Genomic DNA, 23,047 nt, shown 5'->3' with positions numbered 1-23,047 from the left:
CTTCAGCCGTGTCTGACTCTTTGCCACCCTTGAACTGTAGCCCTCTAAGTTCCTCTGTCCATGGGATTTTCCAGGTAAGAATACTGGAATGGGTTGCCATGCCCTCCTCCAGGGGATCTTCCAGACCCAGGAATAGAACCTACATCTCTTAGGTCTCCTGCATTGGCAGGCAGATTCTTTACCACTAAGCACCAGGTGATATGGGCCAGAGTCCTGTAAATGCTCTCCTTTAACAGCTGGGATGATGCTGAGCTCTGTCACTAGAGGGCACTAGAGGGACAGTGGATTTCTCTCTAAGTGGGTGCTTCTCTCACCAGCCTCCTACAGGGCTGCTCCTCCAGCCTAGACACCTAAATCATGGCTTCCCCAGGACCCAGCTCCTCTCGTGTCTCCTCCAGCTCCAGACTCTTGTTATGCAAGTATGGCTTCTCCAGAACCAGCAGCTTCCCTTGTCACGCTCTCAGGTGACTGCCGCAGAGAGCCACCTGTGTGCCACCATCCAGTGAATGACTTTCCATAATACCCCAGGAGGCAAGGGGAAGGCCACCAGTGTGATTCCTCCCTGTGACAGCCTTCCCTCACCCCCTTCATGGCTCTGCAGTGAGTTCTGCACCCCCTGTGGATGGGAGAGAATCTGAGAACAGATTTCTGCAAATTCCACCTGCAGCTCTGCCACCTTGCCATCCAATAAAACGGGGATGAACCCACTCGCCCAAGGTCTGGGTCTCAGTCCTAGTGGGCATCTTCCCCCATCTAACTCAGGCCTGGAAGTAGTGGCTGCTCTTTAGACTCCCTATTGCTGTGTTCTTTAGAATATCTTTACTTCTTACTAGCCAGTGTTTTACAATGTGCATATATTCTATCTAAAATTAGAAGAAAAAAATGAACTAAAAAATAAAACTAATTCTAAAACATGCCTTGACTGTAGTTCTCCTGACTTATAGTGGCTTTTCAGTTATTGGTCTTTGTCTTTCCTCCCTACTATAGACAGTTTCTTGGAAAAGTGCTAACTTTCCTTGGTTGATGACCCACACGCACCTCTTCTCAACGTAGTCTGAAACTAACTCTATACCATCTCTTCCTCCTATAAGTCCTCTCTCAATAACTGCCTCTTTTATTGACACAGTTATCCAGGCTAGAAGCCTGGCCATCATACATGTCTTAACATCTCACCAGGGCACATAATCCTTTCATTTATCTCTGCAACACTTCTCAAATTAGTTACTTCCTTTCGGGGTCTCCTTATCTTCAAAATAATAATAGTTACCATTTATGCTTATTAATGGCTAGTCACTGCTAAAATTAATCCATACAACTCCAGGCACCATTGGTCCCATTCAACAGATGAGAAAACTGAGAATTTGTAGGTTATATAATTTATCCAGATATAAACAACTAGTAAAAGGCAAAGTGAACGTGGAAAAGCAGGTCGTTGATGTCATACAAGTTCCCACAACTCTGATACATCCACTGCCTTCAGTTTAGCCCCATTATAATGCATCCACCACACAGTTTCCAGAAAGCTTTCTAAAATGCAAACCTGGACATGGCATTTTCCTGTTTCAAGATTTCAAAAGGAATTTTGTTTCTGGGTAGGATGTAAGTAGCCCCAGGTCATCCTTCTCACTGGACTAGATAGAAGAAAAAAAAGGTAAATTACAGAAATGATATTCTTAAAGCCATAAGAGGGCTATGGAAACAAAGATTATCAAATTAAAATACATGAGATGGTAGAACCTTCTCAGGTGAGCTGAGATTGCCAAAGCTTTTCTTCCCTCTGGGGATTCATCCTGTCCGGGCACTGCTAAGAAACAGATTTGCCACAGACAAAGAGACTTTTCTAAAGGGAAAGGAAAATCAGAAGAGCTTTGGATGACTGTGTGGGTTGATGCGGGGGACTGAAATCCAGAGGAACTTTGTAACCGTGCCCAGGGTTCCCCACAGGACTTAATCTGAGTGCTGGGATGGAGGGGGAGACCATGAATTGGACTGGGGAGGCAGATGAACATTTCCCGCAGTCTTATAGTGCTTAGGAGACAATGACTAACTACCGTGAGAGGCCTTCAACAAACATTTGAAACTGGAAGTAAACAAAGTCTAACTGCAGCCATGACCCGGCTCTGACTGAACTCAGTTCCTGACTGAATTAACATGAGTCACACTTCATGCTGTTCGCCCAACTAAGGAAAGAAAATAACATTAATTTCATCACCTATAGATCTTTTACACAATTTCTGTCATACAATTAAAAAAACGGTACCAGAAAATGTATAAAATTATAGGACTTGCAAGAAAGGAATAAAATGTGACCAGTAACCAAAAAAGGAAAAATAGATATTAGAAGCAGATCCAAGGATCATCCAGATATTGATGTCAGCAGGCCAGGACTTTAAATTATAAATATGTTAAAGAAAACAGAGAATATTTGGACAAAATGGATGACATAAAGTAATTTAAAACATAAGTAATAAGTAATTTTCAACTGAGAATTAGAATATATATATGATTCAAATGGCATTTTAGAACCGAATGTATGTATATATGCACACATATATAAATATAATCTAACATTGGAAACTGATATCATAGGTTTAAAAGACTTGCAAAGGAGACAGGATTAGTGAATGCAAAGATAAATCAATATAACATATCCAAAATGAAGCCCAGAGAGGAAAACAAAGTGGAAATATAAGAACACAGGAAACATTTGTGATATAATTAAAGTCCAAAATATGTGTAATAGCAATCCCAGCAGGACTGGAAAGTGGTGATTGAAAAGAAATAAAGATAATAACTGAGAATTATCCAACATTGAAGAAAGATGCATTCAAAAATTCCTATCAACCCCAAGCAGTATAGATACTGAGAAAAGTGTATTTATGCCCAGCATGATAAAGTTGCCAAAAACCAAGCATAAAGAGAAAAACCTTTAAAACAGTCAGAAAAAAATATTACATTCAAAGAAGTAACAATAGTATGAAGAGTGGAACTTTATAAACAGAAACTATGGGAGCAAGGAAGCAATGATATAATATCTTTAAAATACTACTATCTAGAGTTTTAAATCCAGTGAAAATATCCTTTCAAAGACAAAATGAAATAAACACATCTTTCAGAAACAAAAAGCCTGGAAAATGATTAACCATTAGACCCGTCAGACATAATAAGAAATACTGCAGGGCATTCTGAATGAAGGAAAGTAATCACAGTTGGAAGCCTAGTACCCCAAGAAGAACTAAAGGACACAAGAAAGAGTATTGTGACCTTTATCATAATCATTAAAAGGATAATGATTAAAACAAATTGATGTAAAAACTGAAGAATTAATAGAAGAGATAAAATGGGATAATTCAGAACAGTTGACTGAAACATTCCAATGTCTCCTCATTTCTGGTAAAATAAATACCAAAGTCCTTAACACAGCAAGCCAAGCGCTCTATGCTTTGGCTCCCATTTGCCTCTCTAGCCTTAATTCTCATGTTCCTTCTAGAACCCAGCCATTTAAAGGGGACTACACATAGCTCCCTAAGCACACACCATCCATCTTGCTCATACCACCTTACCCTTGCATACACTGCTCCTTTGCAAGAAATATATAGTCCTTTTTTTTAATCTGAATAATATTGATTTAACTTTCACTATTTAGCTCAGGCATGATCTGGTTTCTCTGGAGAATCATGTATGAATCTTCATGTGGTCCCACAGTGCCCAGGGCTTACCACTATTATAGCCTCTGCTATAAAACATAATTGCCAGGGGAAACAGTAACTAAAACCACCCACCCTGGCCAAGCACCATAATAACCATAAGTCCTGGTAAGGAACATGGAACCAACAAGCCACCATCAACAGGGAAGGTCTAAAGGAGACGCCAGTCCGTATATTCTTCCACCCTCCCAGAATCCTTCCCACTGGAACTCATCTTGGCTGAGTGATGCACATGCCACCAGGAAGGACCTTGAGTCAGAATGATTGGCCAGAGGCAACCCGGAAATTAATCTCATTACCATAAGACCTCTTTGAGCCAAATGGCAAGGCCGTCTTCCTGGGTTCCCTTACCCTCCTGCCCTCCACCTGGGCACACCTTCCCAATAAAGTCTCTTCCTTTGTCAGCACACATGTCTTTTCAGACAATCCATTTCTGAGAATTAGACAAGGGCCCACTCTCAGGCCCTGGGAGAGGTCCCCTTTCCTGCAACATAATGATTTGTTTCCTTATCTATTTCCCCAGCTAATCTTCAAGAACTTTGAAGGCTGTCCCTCTACATGTCAGCTCTGTCCCTTCACCATCCAGCACAAGTGCCAGCAGAGAAGGCATTCACTATTCACCAGGGAGGCTAAATACACACATGAGCAGACATGATTTCTGTATCAGCTAGCTGAAGACCATTGTCATGCAGAGCATGTTACAATCCTGGGGCATTCTCCAGACCTTTGTTTCTAACTAGCACACCAGTACCTCAAACTCAACACCTTCCAAACTCAACTCTATTCATCTGTGTCAAACTCAGCCACCACGACACTGTCTGAAGTCACCCACTGCAGCCAGCTTGAAATCATTTGGACGTCTGTCCAACTTCACTCCTGATTTCCTTACGTTTTTCCTTACGTTTCTTTGGTCTAGACTTCCTCTTCTCCTTCCTCACCCTTTGAACTCCTACCCATTTTAAGTCCACAGCGTCTTCCCTGTAGCTCAAATGGTAAAGAATCTGCCTGCAATGCAGGAGACCCGGGTTCAGTCTCTGGGTCAGGAAGATTCTGTGGGAAAAGGAATGGCAATCCACTCCAGTATTCTTGCCAGGAGCATCTCATGGACAGAGGAGCCTGGCAGGCTATAGTCCATGGGATCGCAAAGAGTTGGACACGATTGAGCGACTAACACTACTAGTCAGAGGAAATTTGAACTAATTCTTTCTGATGTCCCATGTGTGCTAAGTCACCTCAGTCATATCCAACTCTTTGGGATCCCATGGACTATAGCCTGCCAGGCTCCTCTATCCATGGGTTTCTCCAGGCAAGAATGCTGGAGTGGGTTGGCCATTGCCTGCTTCAGCGGTTCTTCCTGACCCAGGGATTGAAACTGCTTCTCCTACATCTCTTGTATTAGCAGGTGGGTTCTTTACCACTAAGGCCACCTGGGAAGCATAATGCCCCAGCCAGGTGGCTCAGACAGTAAAGAATCCTCCTGCAATGCAGGAGACCTGGATTCGATCCCTGGGTTCCATCCCATGGACAGAAGAGCCTGCCAGGCTACAGTCCATGGGATCACCAAGGGTTGGACATGAGTGAAGCACAACACAGCACAGACTTAATCTGCCTTCTTGCCTGGTGCTTCCACAGAAGCCATTTGTGGTGTCATGCGTCATGCGTTCCGTCACCCTCAATAGTTTATATCTTCTCTCTCTCAAGTTGATGAAACTTTTTCAAAAAGGAACTGTTTTCCTTGCAGAGAAAGCAGATGAGTAGAAATATTTAGAAGGGAGCAAAGAAAGAAAAGCTGAAGAATAAAATAGAAAAGCAAAAGAAAGAAAGCATCTTTTTTAAATTGTGTGGAAATTACAGGAAAAATAATATAAGTTATCTGGGAGAAAAAATTCTCTTTGAACTTTGAAAATGTGTTAGAGGTTTCTTTGCATTTTTGGTATTTCCAACCAGTCATTCACCCCCACCTTCCCTTACACATCCTCCCTGCCCATGAGGAGCAGTTGTCTGAAAACAAAGGAGAATTTTCCTGCTGCAGAATGTGCAAGGCTCCTCAAAAACACAGGAGCTCCTGGGTCTGAGGAGAATCATTTGCTGCGCTCATCATTTCTTTCTCCTACTTCCTGGCTCTCAGGTTTCTGCGTTCTCCCTCTCCTATTTCTCTTGCCTCAATTCTGACTCTGCTCCATCTTGGTTTCCTCCTGGGTACATGTTCTACGTCTGAACTGCCTTTACACTTTGTTCTGGCTCCCTGGATCTTTTCTTACTCACTGTTCCCCAAATTCTCTTCCACCTGTGACTCAGCAGTACAAGATACGTCCTCCCATGTTTATTCTTGAAAATGAATCATCCTGGGAAAAAAGCAATTGGCTGATAGACTGAAAGCCCTGTCGGATGAACTAAAAGTTATTTAAAGCCCTACCATTTATGGATTCATGTTTTTAAAAGGAAATGAGCAGGTATCATAGATGATCCTCCTGAGAGCAAATAAATGCTAGATTTAGAAAAGAGAAACTGAGAAAAAGCAAAGGAAGCTGATAATAACTAGAGTGGAAATACAGTGGTGAGGAATGGCAGCTGTACCTTGCTTTCAAGTGGAATTAAAAAAAAACAAACAAACAAATGTTGACCAGCTGTAATAGGGAAGCAAGCAGAGACAAGAGGCTTAAACTTCCTCAAGTGTAAGCATAAACGCCTCCTTCCTACAAGGGTTATTATTTCTCAAGGATTGAACCCCAATCTCAGAGGATTTGAAAAGTTTAAAACCACAGATCTCAGATGGTTAGAGTGCAGTTCTGATCTTTTGACTACTACAAGCTGAAAATGTCTCTTTTCATTAATTATTTTAAATGAGTTCCCTGCGGTGTCCATATGCTTTCCGCGTGCCTCGCCGAGTAGCAGGTTGTATCGCCTGCACTCCCGTTGTGTCCCTCTTTGCGGGTAGGATGTTTGTACAGAATTACTCTTTAAGTTCTTAGAAACTTGGAAGCCTATAACAATCTGAAAAAAAATAGAGCATTCTTTTGCACATCTTGTTTCCAAATGTTCAGAGACCATTCACTTCTATGTTCTAAGATAAGCTTTCTTTTCCTCTCATCCCATTAGCCTAGCATTGCAGCTGGAAGGCTCTAAGACAATACAATTTAAGTAGCCGCCATTTATAGAGTTTCACATGAAAAGAACAAACCCAGATTGTCAGAGATTCTGTTCAGAAGCAGCCTTAGGATGTCTCTTTCTCTGATATCAGATTTGAAAATTCAGATTATTGGCGGGGGGGGGAAGGGTTCTCATTCATAGCAGAATCATATTATTTATGGCTTTCTGACTTCAGAAAAGTGGCAAAATAAAAATATTCCTTTTATGTATTTCAGCCCATTAGCTGTCCTTTCTGTGAGCACTGACCAGCAACTAAGCTATAAATCTTAACAGTCAAACCACACTTCATTTCACTGCCCATCTACAAGGCGAACATGTGTTACCTTCATGTTTCTCCATTTTGTTTTCTTAATCGGTTGAGTTTCCTGGGGAGAAAGGATGGAAGTGGTACAGTGGTTGAGGACTTACTTTCAGAAAGTGATGGAAACTCTGGAATTTGGGGACACTGCTCCTCTGGGCCTTCCCTAAAGTATTTCTCAGGGTCTAGAAGAAAAGCTGGTTTATTCACTTCAGGTAGCTCTTTCAACGTTCCAATGCTTAATGACCTGAAGCTGCCTTCACAACAGCAGGTTTTAACGGAGGATGGGAAAAAAAAAAAGTACAATATCATTAATTCCTCAGAAAGAGCTAGCACATTTCCAAGTTAACTTCTTCTTTTTTTTTTTTAATTTAACCTTCCTGTTACTCAGCTGGTACAGCTGCAGTGATCAGCAAACCCTGTAAACACAGCTGTTCAAGATAAAGCCATGGTCCTTTTATTCAAAGGGACGAAAAGAAACTCAAGACTCCCCATTCATTTATTTTTCATTTTGTATTCTTTTGTGATCTTCCCTTGAAAATGAGTATTCTGCAATTTTGGAAAAAAACCCGTTTCTCTTTTTTTCTGCAAGAAAAGTGCAGGCTTTGTGAGGTGAAACCTATTTTCCAGTATTTAATTTAACAACATATCTAAAATTTTGAATATGCAGGTACAATTTCATTGTGCTATAATGTAAACCAGGGCTGTGTTAGTATATCTATGATTCACATGATGAGATAATGAGAAGGAAGACTTGTAACTGTGGCTTTACAAGCACAGTCTTGGACGGAGTGGAAAGTTTTTTTTTTTTTTTTTTGCTTCATGGGATAAATGGATAATGGAATCCTTGTGTGCTTAGTCGCTAAGACATGTCTGACTTTTTGCAACCCCATGGACCATAGCTCACCAGACTCCTCTGTCCATGGGATTTTTCAGGCAAGAATACTGGGCTGGGTGCCATTTCCTTCTCTAGGGGATCTCTCCAACCAGTGCTTGAACCCAAGGCTCCTGTGTCTCCTGCATTGCAGGTGGATTCTTTACCTGCTAAGCTACTGGGGAAGCCCCTTGCAAATGGAATAGAAGTCTGCAAAAACTTAATTCAAGTCAGGACTCTAGGCACTTCCCTGGCAGGCCAATGGTTAAGACTTTCTGCTTCCACTGCAGGGGCCATGAGTTGGATCCCAGGTTGGGGAACTAAGACCCCACATGCCACATGGCCCAGCCAAAAAATGCTTAATTAGAAAGATGTGATTCTGTGTGTTCTTGATTGTTAGCTCTAGGGTAAAAACTGCTTTTGTCATTCTGTTGTCTTGTAACCAGCATCTACTCAGAGACAAGCTATGTCAGTGATTCTCAGACCATACCAGATATCAGAGTCATCTGCAGGGCTTGTTCAAGCATAAACGACTTGCACCGCTCCTGTTTCTGATTTAGTTGGGTGGGGAGGCTTGGTTGCTCAGCCATGTCCGACTGTTTGCAATCTGATGGACTGAGCCCGCCAGGCTCCTCTGTCCATAGGATTTTCCAGGCAAGAATATTGGAGTGGGTTGCCATTTCCTTCTCCAGTGTGTGGGCATAGGGCCCCAGAATTTACTTTTCTAAGTTTCCAGTGATGCTAATTCTGGTAGACCAGAGAACATACTTTGAGAACAAGTGTATGTCAAACCAAAGGAGAAATATTCACAACCTGTAAAGCATCATTGGTAAATGGCAGACTTTGGACATCTACTCAAACATATATCATTCCAAAAGTTGTGCTCCAAGGTATAATACTAATAATAATTAATAATATTAGTAATACAATTGTATTGAGTTTTTATAATATGCCAAGCACTAAGTGCTTCACATATAATTATTTCATGTAATCTTGGCAAAACCCCTATGGAGCAGATTAGTTTATAAATATGCATTGAATATTAACAAATAATAATGTATCTTTTGACAGCAAAAATTTCAACAGAAATTAGCATATTTGCTCTATGAAAGTGCAGCACCCCCTTGGACATAAGGTGACAAAAGATTTGTAGTGAGTGAAATATTCTTGTTATATGATGGAGCTTCCAGAATGATTCTCACTACTCTTCTAAATAATACACTTCAGTATGATAACAATCTTTTGTTTTAATTAGTTTTTAAAATAATTCTTTATCTAGTCTGCCAAAACTAAAAAAAAAAAAAAAAATACACTGTTCTGTGTAGTTTGGGGCTTTCTGAGAGAAAAGAAAGTTTTACTTTTATTTTTATCTTTTAAACACTTAGGGGAGAAAATTAACATTTCAGTGCCAACTCTATTTTGGAAACTATACTGGGCACTTTCCACATGTTTTCTGGCTTAGACTTTACACTTCTGCCACTTGTTGATTGTGAAGGCTTGGAGAAGTCACTCAGCATCTCTGAGCCTCTTTGTCTTCCCTTTATTCAGTGGAGATCACAAGACCTTATTCAGGTTTATTATGAAATACCAACATTCCTGGTTCAATCCGAGTCAAGAAGATCCCCTGGGGAAGGAAATGGCAACCTACTCCAGTATTCTTGGATGGGAAATCCCATGGACAGAGAAGTCTGGCAAACAACAGTCCACTGGGGGCTGCAAGAGTTGGTCACAACTTAGTGACTAAACCACCACCACCAATACTCCTGGCACATAGCATAGTTATTTGTTTTCTTTGTGACAATCTATAAAATAATAACATAATAAAAATGTATCAACAGTGATAACTTACTGCATGATTTTTGTATAATTCCACCATTGTAAAGGTCATGTGTTTTTTTCTTATAAACATTTCTTTCCATATATTTCACACCTAAGTTTATGACTTCTGAAGGTCTGACACTGGAAGAAAATAATTTATGATGAAATAAAAATCAACCACAAAGGATGAACAGACACTTTCTGGCTGTAAATATACACTTTTAACAACAACAACAAAAATCTCTATCCTGTGGACTTAAGTAGTGACATTTGTTTACACTAATCAAGTTACATCTTTGAGTAAAAGGCCTAGCCAGGTGATGGTATAAAAGAGGAAGAGTCACAGAGAAGGAGAAGTCAGTTAAGCAAAGGTCCCAGAAGGAGAGTCAATTAAGCCAAGGTCCCGTCCTCAGAAGAAAATGTCACAGAAATGCACACTATCCTTGCCCTATGTGTAAATTATATGGGCTAATTAGTGTTATTGATCAAAAGTTCTTTTATCCATCGTTATGCCTGCATCTTCACTTATGGTATCCAAAATGCAAAAAGAAAAAAATAACTCAGTATTTTTGAGGCTTGTCATATGAATCTACATGAAAAGTTTAGATTAGCTTGAATCCACAGAAAAAGTTTTTATCAATAAAATACAGGAAGTAAAACCATTACATGGTGGTATATAATTCCAGTCAGCAAACAGGAAATGATTTCAAATATATTTAACATTTACTGTCATAGACCTCAGCCTTAACAGCTACAAGTCATGTTGCCAAAAATTATTATTTTCTTGGAAAGTGTCTGGTCAGAAAACATCCCTATTTTCACAAAATTGTTGAGAGTCACAGGGACTGCCCTCTTCCTTCTGCCTCCTTTCTTTGCATCCTTTAACCCTTGTGATTACTACTCCGCCTTCTAATCTTTATTCCCAATTTTGTTACATACTGAACAGCTATAGAACTCTGGGGCTTCCCTGGTGGCTCAAATGGTAAATAATCTGCCTGCAATGCAGGAGACACACGTTCGATCCCTGGACTGGAAAGATTCCCTGGAGAAAGGAATGGCAACCCACTCCTGTATTCTGATCTGGAGAATTCCATGGACAGAGGAGCCTGGCAGTCTACAGTCCCCAGGGTCGCAGAGTTGGACACGACTGAGTGATTAACACTTTCACTTTTTAATAGACCCTTGAGATGTTTCTTATCCTCTCAGCCTCAATTTCCCGCTCTGCATGTAATTCTTATTGTGGTGTTAAAGGAGGTAAGAAGGATGAATGCTGAGTGATGTGTCTAATAAATAATAGTATTCAATAAATGTTAATTTCCCTCCTTCCTTTTCCTCTATCCTAGTTGACTTTATCTCTCAAATTTAATGAGCTTAAGAGTAAAATTTCCATTGTAGAGTAGTTATAGATTAACAGAAAATTTATAAAGACAGTAGAGAGTTCTGGAACCCCTTCACCCAATTTTCCCTATTGTTAACATCTTATATTACCATTTGTCACAATTTCAAAATCAAGACTGGTACATTATTAGTAGTATTTTATTAGGATTCCCATTTTTTCTAACTGCTCTTTTCCTGTCCCAGGATCCCACATTACATTAATTTTCTGAATCCTTAGTTTCCTCTGGTATAAAACAATTTCTCAGATTTTGCTTGTTTTAGATGACCTTGACAGGTTTAAGAAACACCTGTCAGTTTTTTGGTAGAATCTCCTTCAATTTGGGTTTGTCTGATGCTTTACTAATGCTTAGCTGGGGATTATGAGTTGTTGGAAGAAAGATCAGAGAGGTGAAGTGTTATGTTCATTACCGCTTATCAAAGTGAAAGTGAAAGTCGTTCAGTCCTATCAGACTCTTTTTGACCCCATGGACTATACAGTCCATGGAATTCTCCAGGCCAGAATACTGGAGTGAGTAGCCTTTCCCTTCTCCAGGGGATCTTCCCAACCCAGGGATCGAATCCAGGTCTCCCACATTGAAGGCAGATTCCTTACTAACTAAGCCACAGGGAAGCCCACAGTTTATCAAGGGCACATGCTATTGACCTGACTTACCACTGTTTGATGTAAACTTTATCAACTGGCCAAGGTTGCTTGCCAGGTCTCAGCAAAGTTACTTTTTCCTTTAATGTCTACACAATACTCTCTGAAGGCAGATAAAGAGGAAAGTTAAGCTCTACTTCCTTGATTGGGGGGAGTATCTACATAAATTATTTGGAATTATAACTTTTTTAAAGGAAATCTTTGCCATCCAAAAGACTGAAGGTAGGTAGAAATTTTCCCCCAAACCACAAAGGCCAACCTATTGCTTCATTTGCAAAGACATTTGACTTCTGGGAAAACGGTGACTATGAAAATGTAAGTTTCCAGTATTCCTAGTAGACAAATACAAAGAAGCTAAAGGATGTAATAAACAGCATGCGGGTGTGCATGCTCAGTCATGTCTGACTCTTTGCAGTCCTATGGATTGTAGCCTGTTAGGCTATAAGCTCCTCTGTCCATGGAATTCTCCAGGCAAGAATATTCGAATGGGTTTCCATTTCCTCCTCCAGGGGATCTTCCTGACCCAGCGTTTGAACTCACCTCACCTGCAATGGTAGGCAAATTCTTTACCACTGAGCCACCTCGGAAGCCAAATAAAGAGAATGTGTGCATGTGCTGGTCCCTCCAGTCGTGTTCAACTCTTCGCAACCCTATGGACTGTAACCTGCCAGGCTTCTCTGTCCATGGGATTCTCCAGGCCAGAATACTGGAGTGGGTTGCCATTTCCTTCTCCAGGGGATCATCCTGAACCAAGAATTGAACCCACATCTCTTGGATCTCCTGCATTGTCTGGGGGCGGGGGAAGTGGTGATTCTTTACCACTAGCCTGGGGGTTCTCTACCTGGGAAGCTAATAAAGAGTATAGATAGAGTTTAAAACTTTTGCAAAAATGTCTTATGGGGTGATGCAAGATGAGGGCCTACTATGGACTCTGGTATCCTCGCCATCAATTCTATGAGAAGGAGAGACCATATTTCCCATCTCTCAGTGCTGGTTGTACAAGGGAGGAATGATGAGTGTCAAGTTCCCAAGTGCCCTATTGGGCATTAAAGGAAGTGAAGGTGCCTAGAGTAGTTGCTTACCCATAGCAGGTGCTTAACAAAACATTTGATCACTTGACTCAGAGACCAACAAAATTTCAGTACTGTCACATGTTGATCGTTGCACAGGCAGAATAGAGCAACAGCAAAGCGTATTGACTCTGGAGCCTGCTTTGGGGTCCCTGGCTCACCTCTTATGGGTTGTGTAAGTCACTTAACTTTTTTCTGTCTTGCTTTCCTAGTTATGAAATGGGGATTACAACTGTGGATACCACCAAGGATTATCAGTTCAGTTCTGTTCAGTTAGTTGCTCAGTCATGTCCGACTCTTTACAGCCCCATGGACTGCAGCACACCAGGCTTCCCTCCCCATCACCAACTCCTAGAGCTTGCTCAAACTCATGTCCATTGTGTTGGTGATGCCGTCCAACCATCTCATCCACTTGTGTCCCCTTCTCTTCAATCTTTCCCAGCATCAGGGTCTTTTCCAATAAGTCAGCTCTTCACATCAGGTGGCCAAAGTATTGGAGCTTCAGCTTCAGCATCAGTCCTTCCAATGAATATTCAGGGTTGATTTCCTTTAGGATGGACTGGTTGGATCTCCTTGCAGTCCAAGGGACTCTCAAGAGTCTTCTCCAACACCACAGATCAAAAACTTCAATTCTTCAGCTCTCAGCTTTCTTTAGGCTCCAACTCTCACACCCATACATAGCCAAGGATTATAGTGACAATTAAATGAGCTAAACCATAAAAACCTTAGAACAACGCCTGGCATACAGTAAGAGCTCAATAAGTATTGACTACTATGACTCTAGGACAGAATAATACAATATTTACCACTCAAATTAGGTGTTCCAATATTCCCAAAAGTCAGTTCTGGGGCTTCTCCAATGGCTCAGCAGTAAAGAACCTGCCTGCCGATGCAGGAGATGATTTGATCCCTGGATTGGGAACATACCCTGGAGGAGGGCATGGCAACCCACTCTGGTATTCTTGCATGAAGAATCTCATGGACAGAGGAGTCTGGTGGGCTACGGTCCATAAGGTCACACATAGTCGGACACGACTAAGCACCTGTGTATGCAGTCAGTTCTAATATTCTTTTTTAATCTTATATTTAAATTATTTATATTTACAATTACTCCTATTTTCCCACATAAGCTCTGCTGGCAGAATAATTAGAAAATTAAGCATACAAACAATACTATCAGTTACCCTCTAATAATAATATGGACTTTAGTACATAATCATCTCATATGTTTAAGAATCAGTAAGTGTGCCTTCTGTTTTATACAAACTTACTGAGAAATTAATGGAAATTTATGTTTCATTTCTCAACTAATTCTTTTACCCTGGCTTCTAATAAATAATCCTTTCACCATAAATATTTTTTTAATGGTAGCCAAAGAAAAATGTGTGAGATCATAGAAGACGGAGTGCTCTGGAGCACTCCAAAGACAGAGTGCTCTTTGTTGCCCTAGCATAAGAATAAAGAAGGATCAGAGTGTGTTCAGATGGATAGGTCTGACTTACCATTAGAGTCATTCTATAATGAAGAGTGGTTCAATAACAGAGAAGGCTATCTGTACGATCGTGAGTATAGCCTATAGGGTTTATTCAAGATATAGCTGGAACATGCTTCTCTTACAGCTGGATTGGGAATTAGTCTACCAGACATCACATACCTCTTTCAAATTTGTTACTGAATTATTAAAGATTAATAAACATGTGAAAAATGTTTATTCTCACAAATAATTTAAAAGTCCAACTTAAAACACTGACAGTCTATCAGAGCAACAATTTTAAGACAATGACAACATGCAGTGTTGGTTCAGACACAGTCATTTCCCTTTCCTGCTGGTGGTAGAGCCCACACATCATTGGGACAGCAATTTAGCAAGACTCAGAGACCTTTAAAACTTTGACTCAACATCTCCGTTTCAAATAATTTATTCTAATGATGAATGTGGTCAGGTATTCTAACACGTATGCATGAAGGTATTTAAAGAAACGTTCCCAGTTAAAACTTGTACACAGTTTAGATATTTAAAAGAAGAGAATGTTTAGAAAGCTACGTAATAATTCCTAAGGAGTTGTCACAAATATTGATATCTGGGGACACTCATATTAAATAACATAGAAATGTACTACCTGTATGTTTTTTAGGTTGTAAAACAGGTTACAAACTATGTGTACTACATCCTCATTTTTATAAGATGCATATTTGTTTAGTTGCTGTAGCATGCTCAGAACAAGACCTGAAGCGTGAAATGCCTAAGTGTTAGTGGTGGTTTTGCTGTTAATGATTTATTTTCATCTTTTTCGTCTTGCTTATTTGTATTTCCAATTTTTCTCCTAATGGACATGCATTATATTCATGATAAAGAAATATTCTAAGGTTATATTGCCTAAATTATTCATTTTATCTGTAATTTATCTAGATTAGAGTACTTTCGTGTGAGTCCAGAAACCAAATATTGCCATACATTAAGAAAAATGCATGTACACTGTGGTTTTGTTTCTGTATTTTATCTTTCTAGTCATTTTATTTTTTTTCCATTTTCTGATGGTAATATGACTTTAGTAGAAACTACAGAAAGGGAAAATCTATTTCTTTGGGTTAATTGTTAACTAAGCATTAGACCTTCCTATTCTCTGTTAAACTCCATAACTCCATACTCATCTTCATTCATCTCCTCAGGTTTAAATTGAAGATGACATTTTACCACCTACCTTCTTCTGACACATAATATCATAAAATATCTTAAGTCAATGGAACACTGATGTTTATGTATAAGACAGAATATAATAAATGCAAAGATTTTATCCTGGAAAGAGAATCTTAGGAGTTAAGGTGAGAACATGGCTTTACATGATTTAATGTTTTCCTTCACTATTCCTGCTTCTTCTATTTCCTATTGGCTTTTTCTTTTTGTATCTCTATCTCTCTTATTTTCCTCCCTCTCCATTTAAACATCTCCCCACCTGCATACCCAAATGTGCTTTTCCCCCTTTTAGTCTCTCTAAATTCTTTCATGTATTTACTTTTCTTTCATACTTTGCATATAGAAGAGAACTGGAATGATTTCTCTTTGGATTTCCTGATCTGATTAGGAATAGGGCACATTCTCCAGAATAATATTTTCCTAGGTAAAAGGTAATCTATAATCTCTTCAATACTGGATGAAGACCACAAAAGATACTTTACATCTGACAGCTGTATAGCATTTGTAGGTTTTCTCCATAGGATTCATGAACTGTTTCTGGGTGAAGTCAGGGCTGTACTTGCCAAGTCAATTCTAAGAATATGTTTTTAATTTTTTTCTTCCAATTAGTTCAAAAATTTCAAAATGGCATTATTCTTTACTATCTCTTTACTACAAATTTTTTAAATTATGCCAACTACCCATTTGAATTACAGGCAGAAGTTTTAAAGATCACAGATATTTCATATTGTCACTTGAAAAGATGCAGTAAACAGGGATATCTTCGATCTTTACCGCCAGAAACCATTCCCAAGGCCCACAGAAATATATAGCAAAGGTAGGAGGATCTCTCTGCTGTAGTCTTATCTAATCCGGCAGGTGCAAAGCTCTCGTTTTAAGAGAAATCTGTGAATTTAAGTATCTACACATCAGCACTGATTTTCAGAAGATGAGTATCATGGGACAACAGGAAAGGCAATAAGATGAGACAGAAGTCCGAAAAGAAGTAAAGACTTCAAAAGGCTAATTTTGAACTCTAAGGAAAGGTTGATTAAAATTAAATAACTGAGACTGTCGTAAGGAATGGGAAAATTAGTATTTGGCTGAAATAAATAAGAATCTGTGGACATTTGGATTCACTCTTCTGGAAGTGTCACAGAAAGAGAAATAATGATCAATTGGTGTTACCCTGGGGTAACTTTATTTCCTGATTAAGTTGGGTGGCTAGGTGGGGGCATTTTACCATACACCAAGTTTTCCATTCTCAGCATTCTATTCTTGTACAGGATCAGTCATGCTATATTTCTCTATTGAAAGATTCTCCTGCCTAAAAGCAAAATGCCACTTGACATTTTAGCAAGCCATAATTCAAGGAAATGGAAGAACAAATACCAAAGGGTAATTTAGTGTAACAGGATGTTTAAAAGGGAATTTTTTTTTCCTCCTACCTCCTTATCAACAGAGGTCCCAAAGGTCTGAAAGCAAAATAATTAATTAATTAAGAGATAGACAGCATTCCCACATTTCAAAGTGAGGTGCTAGATCAATTCCTTGTGCTCGCCCCCTTTGTCAGGAAGGTGGCTCCAAAACTGATCTTGTGATGCTCAGACTAACCACCACTCTACGACAAAAAAAGACTAAGGATGCAGAAATTCTAAGAGAGACTTTCACTGGAAAGAGTCACAGGTAAGGACTGAGTCCCACCCTCATGGAAGAGGAGGGACTCTTCCCCTCAGTTTTAGCTTCCATTCACATAAGCCATGCAAAAAGCTAAACATCTGCTGCCCGGGATAACCCTTAGAGGGACACAGTGGGCCAGTGAATTAATATCTGAAAAGGTCTACTACGACTGAAACTGCCCCAGTGAGCAGGAGGAGGAGTGACTGTCGAGGAGCTGGGGTGGGAAGGATGTGCGGGTTTCCTATTGGCCAAGCAGAAGTTAACCCAAGGGAAGTTATGCAAGAGGCAAGGCTGCCAGTGTGAGGAGACTAGAACAGAAAAAGCCCAACTGGTGGGGTTGAGTCCCAAGAGTTTGGTCAAAGAATGCATTAATTTAGAAAAGTGCAAGGCGGAGGTCTCTGGGTAGTGTCATCAGAGAATGCTCAACTTTACCCTCTAAATGTGAACTATGGACTTTAGTTAATAATAAAGTATCAGTATTGGTTCATGGATTGTCACAAATGTACCCCACTAACATTTGACACTGTATGGGCTGAGGGCAGAGTATGTATGAACTCTCTACTTTCTATGCAATTTTCCTATAGAGCTTTAAAAAATAATAGAGTCACATGGTAATAGAAATGCCAACTGTATCAAAGAAAATACAATGAATAAAATTGTTTTCTTAAAAAAAATTGTTTAATGCAAAAGATGAAATTATGAGACCATGAGTTAGCAAGAATATAGAAAACAAACCAACAACAACAACAACAACAACAAAAAACAGTTAACACTGCCTGGCATTAGAGAGTTAGAAGAATGTAAGAATGAGATCCATCTGAGTGGCAGAAGAGATGAATGGCTGAACAGCAGGAAGGAAAGACTAGAAGTCGTAGAATGAGAGTGATGTTCAATATTCAAAGTTAAGCTCTTTGAACTTCTGTCACATAAACCTCTGTGAGTGCAGGCATGCTCAGTCATGTCCAACTTTTTTTTGAATCTATAGACTATAGCCTGCCAGGCTCCTGTGTCCATGGGATTCTCTAGGCAAGCATACTGGACTGGGTTGCCATTTCCTACTCCAGGGATCTTCCTGACCTAGGGATCGAACCTTCGTCTCCTGCAGCTCTTGCATGGAAAGGTGGATTCTTTACCACTGAAACACCTGGGAAGCCCACAAATCTCTGTGCGCCTTACCAACACCGGAAGTAAAATCTGACATACATTCTAAGAGAGGTAGCTAGCTAGATAGACACGTACATACATACACACATATATTGCTTTTGAAGAAAAGGGTTATTTCCAAAATTAGGTTGATGATGGAGTAGACACAGAAGACTAGAAGAGAGGATAGAAATCAGTCATTACAAAGAGACAGGAAGTAAGAATCAGACACCAGCCTGAGAATATAAGCTCTCCCTCTGCCACACACACGCACATCTACCAATGATCAGAATGTGAGCGAAATCCTGAGGTAGTCATTAGACATTCCACAGAGCATAGAAGGAACTGGGGGCCAATTTTACCCTTTACAGGGAAGATGTACTAACCTGTATGGTTTCTTATCAAGTAGCGAATGTTTTGATGGGTCTAAACATGATTCCTCCTTAGAAAATAAAGGCATTTCCTTTATGCTTTTCTCTTGAATCTTATTTCCCATTAAATTAGTGTCTCTTTTAGGGACAGAAAACCAGTTTTCAAGTTGCCAATGCTTTTCCTAAAAAAAAAAAAAAGAGAGAGAGAGATTTATTTTTATAAAATGTATTTTCCTTGAACATTTGGGCTTCCCGCTTGGAGCTAGTGGTAAAGAACCTGCCTACTAATGCAGGAGACATAAGAGATGCAGGTTCGATCCCTGGGTCAGAAAGATCCTCTGAAGGAAGGGATAGCAACCACTCATCTTCTTGCCTGGAGAATCCCATGGACAGAGGAGTTTGGTGGACTAACGTCTATGGGATAGCAAAGACTGGGACAGGAGTGTAGTGGCTAAACGTGCTAGATTCTTTATTGAAGTCCTCAGGACATCAAAAATGAAGGAGATACGTAAGTTCTCAAGGAGCTTACAGTCTTCAAAGGGAGATGGAACATACACATGTAAGTTTAATAAAATTAGAAAGGGATGCATCATAAGAAGCAAACAGAAATTTTCTGAAGCTATAATTTCTCTTCTACCAGCTCACACTGTATCCACAGGAATGCCTCAGGGAACACAGCCTGTATGATGAGGGAACATTAGGGATCCCCAGCATATCTCACCTGCAACTGATCAACCTTTGTCAGAAGGATTTACAGAGTAGAATGCCTCCAGGGCCCAGGAATATAGTGTCAATGAATGATCAAGTCTCATATAGGATAATAAATAGTAAATTAAATTCAGCCTCAGTGTTCATAAGCAAAAGGGAAAGAAAGATGGGACCACACTGACTTAGAGTAAGCCCATCTTCCATTAAGGGAGCCATAGCTACTCTCAGGAAATGGCATATGTTCTTTTCCGAGAGAAGTAAGAAATACGGATCTTATATGAAAACTCATGTTCAAACATGGGAAACTTAAATTTTAAACACTGGGTGAATAAGGTCAATCAAAGTCACTGAGTATCAGAAGCATCAGCTGAGGAGGGGGCACCAGAACACAAACTCTGCAGAACACAACAGTGGTCAGTGCTGTGATGGACACTGAAGAAGCACGCGGACCACCTCACTTCTTTTTATGCCACAATCGTCTGACAGTTTCCTGGGATAAATGTATCCCCACAGATAAAACATCCCCACTCCATCTCTCCAACTCTAGAAATAGACATAGCATACTACTTACGTTTAAAAATCTAACTTGGAAATCAACCTCAGATCAATAGCTATGTTGTAAAACTGATTCACAGTTTTTAAGAAAAAAAACTTCTTTTATGAAATTTACTGAACCACAATTACATGAAATTTTGAATACATTAATCAAATTGAATGCGATCGGAAGATGAAGCCTTAATGAAGGAAATTAAAATACATGATTGCCTTTCCTTTTGTTTTTATAACTACTAGACCAAAATTAATTCAACTAAAAGACAAATGCAACATTCAAATATAGGTCAAAGGTCACTATGCTATACAAATCAAGTTGGATCAGGAAAAAATTATTCTGACCTTAGTCATATTTACAAATGGAGTCCCTTCTTATCTAAGCATTTCCATCTGCCTACCATATCTTTCTGTGAAAGCATGCCTCTGCTCAAACTATGAGAAGAACATTCACTGTTGCTTTTTTCCAGTTATCTACTAATTTCCTTTTTCTTCCTCCCCTCCATTTTATGTCCTTCCCCTCCCACTGCCTCCTATGGCCCTTGAAACTAGCAGCACCATATCCAAGAGCTTAATAAAAGTGAGTTCTCAAAAAAAAAAAAATTAAAGCTCAGGCAGAAGGGACTAGAAAACCCAGCTGTCCTCTGCTTTGCCAGCCTTTACTTTCTAAAACTACCCGGGCTATCTTGAACAGAAGGGATAAAACCAAACTGTTTTCACGGAGGCTTTTAGAGGCTGAACTCCTTTGAAAGACAAAAGACTACAAAACAACTAAGGAAAACAACCAAAGGTATACAAATGAACAGTTTTACTAGCATATATTTCTTAATTCTAATAAAATTTCCACATAGATTGTGCTTTCTGGACACAGTTTTTGTGGCACCCATACCTAAAACAGTCCTATTTCTTGCTTTAGCATCATCTAAGGTCCATGGGGTCCAAAGAGTCGGAAAAAACTGAGCAACTAACACACACACACACACACACACACACACACAAAAGGTACTTTTGCTCCAGACACCACCTGCCAGATGACTCTGTTTCTTTGCACCTCCTTTTACCAGAGCCCGTGTGGCATGGCCTCGTAACAGTGTCAGGATTGCAGTAACTTCTAGAGCTGCCAGCTTTTCAACTCCTTTTATGTTCAGAATGCCAGCCGCGCCCCATGCTGTCTCTCTCGCCACAACTGCCCACACACCCATTTGAGCTCCCACGCAGACACTCTTTTTGCTGAGAAAAGTCTAGCACTTGCCTTATTTACAGAGCAGAAGAGGCTGTTCAGCTCTTGGCTGTCACGTGGCAACTCCCACATTACCCAGCCAATCCACCCACCAATTTACCATCATTTTCTGATTTACCACCGCCCTCCATGTCTGCAACGGCTGTACGGAATTGGGGCAGCACAGGTTGACGTCCTCAAGCTGACTCCACAAAAGGAACACCAACAGACTTTGTCTTCCAGCATGAAGGGAACTGCCATACTCAGGGCATGAGAGTGGCATCCAAGGCTGCTGACTAGGACTAAGTCAACCAGCCAGGCAGAAACTGAAGTGCCAGGGTGAGCTCTTACCACCATGTCTGAACAGTACTGGTTGAAATAGAACAAACTGCTATATTGTCCCCCAAACAAAAGGGACTAGGAACTGAGTGCCCATGAAAACAAGTGGAAAAAAGAAATATGAGACAATAAATATTTTCTTTCTTTCAGGACCTCTGGTTCCATTTTTTTGTAAGCTCATATAAATCGGAGCTTAGTTTCATGGGAGGAAGAAGTTAAAAACATGAGCTGTGAAATGACAGCTTGAATTCAAAGCCACTTGTTAGTGTCTGTGACCTCAGCAATTGATTGACACTCTCTGTGCCTCTGTTTCCTCATATGTAAAATGGGGATAATGAGCATTCCTCCCTAATGGGACAGGCAATTATGAAGATTACATGAAATAACTCATGTGGGGCTTCCACGTGGCACTAGTGGTAAAGCACCCGCCTGCCATCGCAGGAGACAGAAGAGAAGAGGGTTCAGTCCCTGGGTCACGAAGATCCCCTGGAGCAGGGCATGGCAACCCACTCCAGTATTTTTGCCTGGAGAATTCCATGGACAGAGGAGACTGGTGGGCTACAGTCCATGGAGTCACAAAGAGTCAGACATGACTGAAGCAACATAGCATGTACATAGAGACCTTAGAACAGGACAAACTCAGAAAAGATTAATGAATGTGATTTTGGCAGGAATAAATCAGACAATGAACACAAAAGATTTATTTTTTTTTTAATTTTCTATATTTGATTACTGCCTGATTATTACCTGAGTGTCACAGTCATCTATCTATTTTATAGTAACGCAGTATAATTATCCACACTGTATTTCTACTGAATTTTGAAACTGAAGAGATCCACTTATTTTGGCGGAGAAATTTTGCTCAGAAATCCTTACATATTTTAAGCTGCTTAGGTCCCCCATCTTTCCATGTCTCCGGTGTCCTCTACTTGATGGAACTGCCATGGTTAATAAGGGAGGCCTGGAGCTATAGTTGCAAAAATCAAGTCAGTTCTTTCATGACTAATGAAATTTACTAGCCAATGAGATTCAAATGGAAACCAGGCCAAGTTCATACTAAATGTCAAGTAAATATTAGAATAGTAAAGAAGCAATATTTCTACCTGACCAAAGATCTGGACAGGAACACCACAGACATCAGTCACACGAATGCTGCAGTCCGCAGAGGCAGAGAGAATCAGCGAGCGGCCGCCCAGCTCACACATCTCTAAGGAGCTTATCCAGTCTTCATGAGGCCGGAACGATCTTATCAGAGTTGGGGCCTGTGTGAGTTTGTTCTTGCTGGGATTAAGACAGTACTCCTGAATGAAAAGACATGCCAGAATTCTAAAAATGTCCAAATATGAAATGACTACTGTGATAGAACACTTTTTTTTTAAGTCCGATACAGAAATTGAACAAAGGTGCAT

The 23,047-nt window shown here is 40.1% G+C and overlaps 1 protein-coding gene across 1 annotated transcript in view; it reads right to left on the bottom strand.

Annotated features, from left to right (window-relative positions):
* WDR49 (WD repeat domain 49) overlaps positions 1–23,047 on the bottom strand; it is a gene marked incomplete at its 3' end in the record, with an annotated part of 163,306 nt that overhangs the window by 14,671 nt on the left and 125,588 nt on the right. The window contains exons 14-17 of the mRNA XM_052645401.1: positions 22,742–22,939; positions 18,839–19,005; positions 9,879–9,988; positions 7,266–7,412 (exon numbers count right to left, since the gene is read on the bottom strand). Coding sequence (XP_052501361.1) covers positions 7,266–7,412; positions 9,879–9,988; positions 18,839–19,005; positions 22,742–22,939 — 622 coding nt within the window. The remainder of the gene's footprint in view (positions 1–7,265; positions 7,413–9,878; positions 9,989–18,838; positions 19,006–22,741; positions 22,940–23,047) is intronic.

Source organism: Budorcas taxicolor, chromosome 1 (assembly GCF_023091745.1).
Source record: "Budorcas taxicolor isolate Tak-1 chromosome 1, Takin1.1, whole genome shotgun sequence".
NCBI lineage: Eukaryota > Metazoa > Chordata > Mammalia > Artiodactyla > Bovidae > Budorcas > Budorcas taxicolor.
Note: the sequence above shows the minus strand (reverse complement) of the source record. Positions and strands in the feature narration are given on the sequence as shown.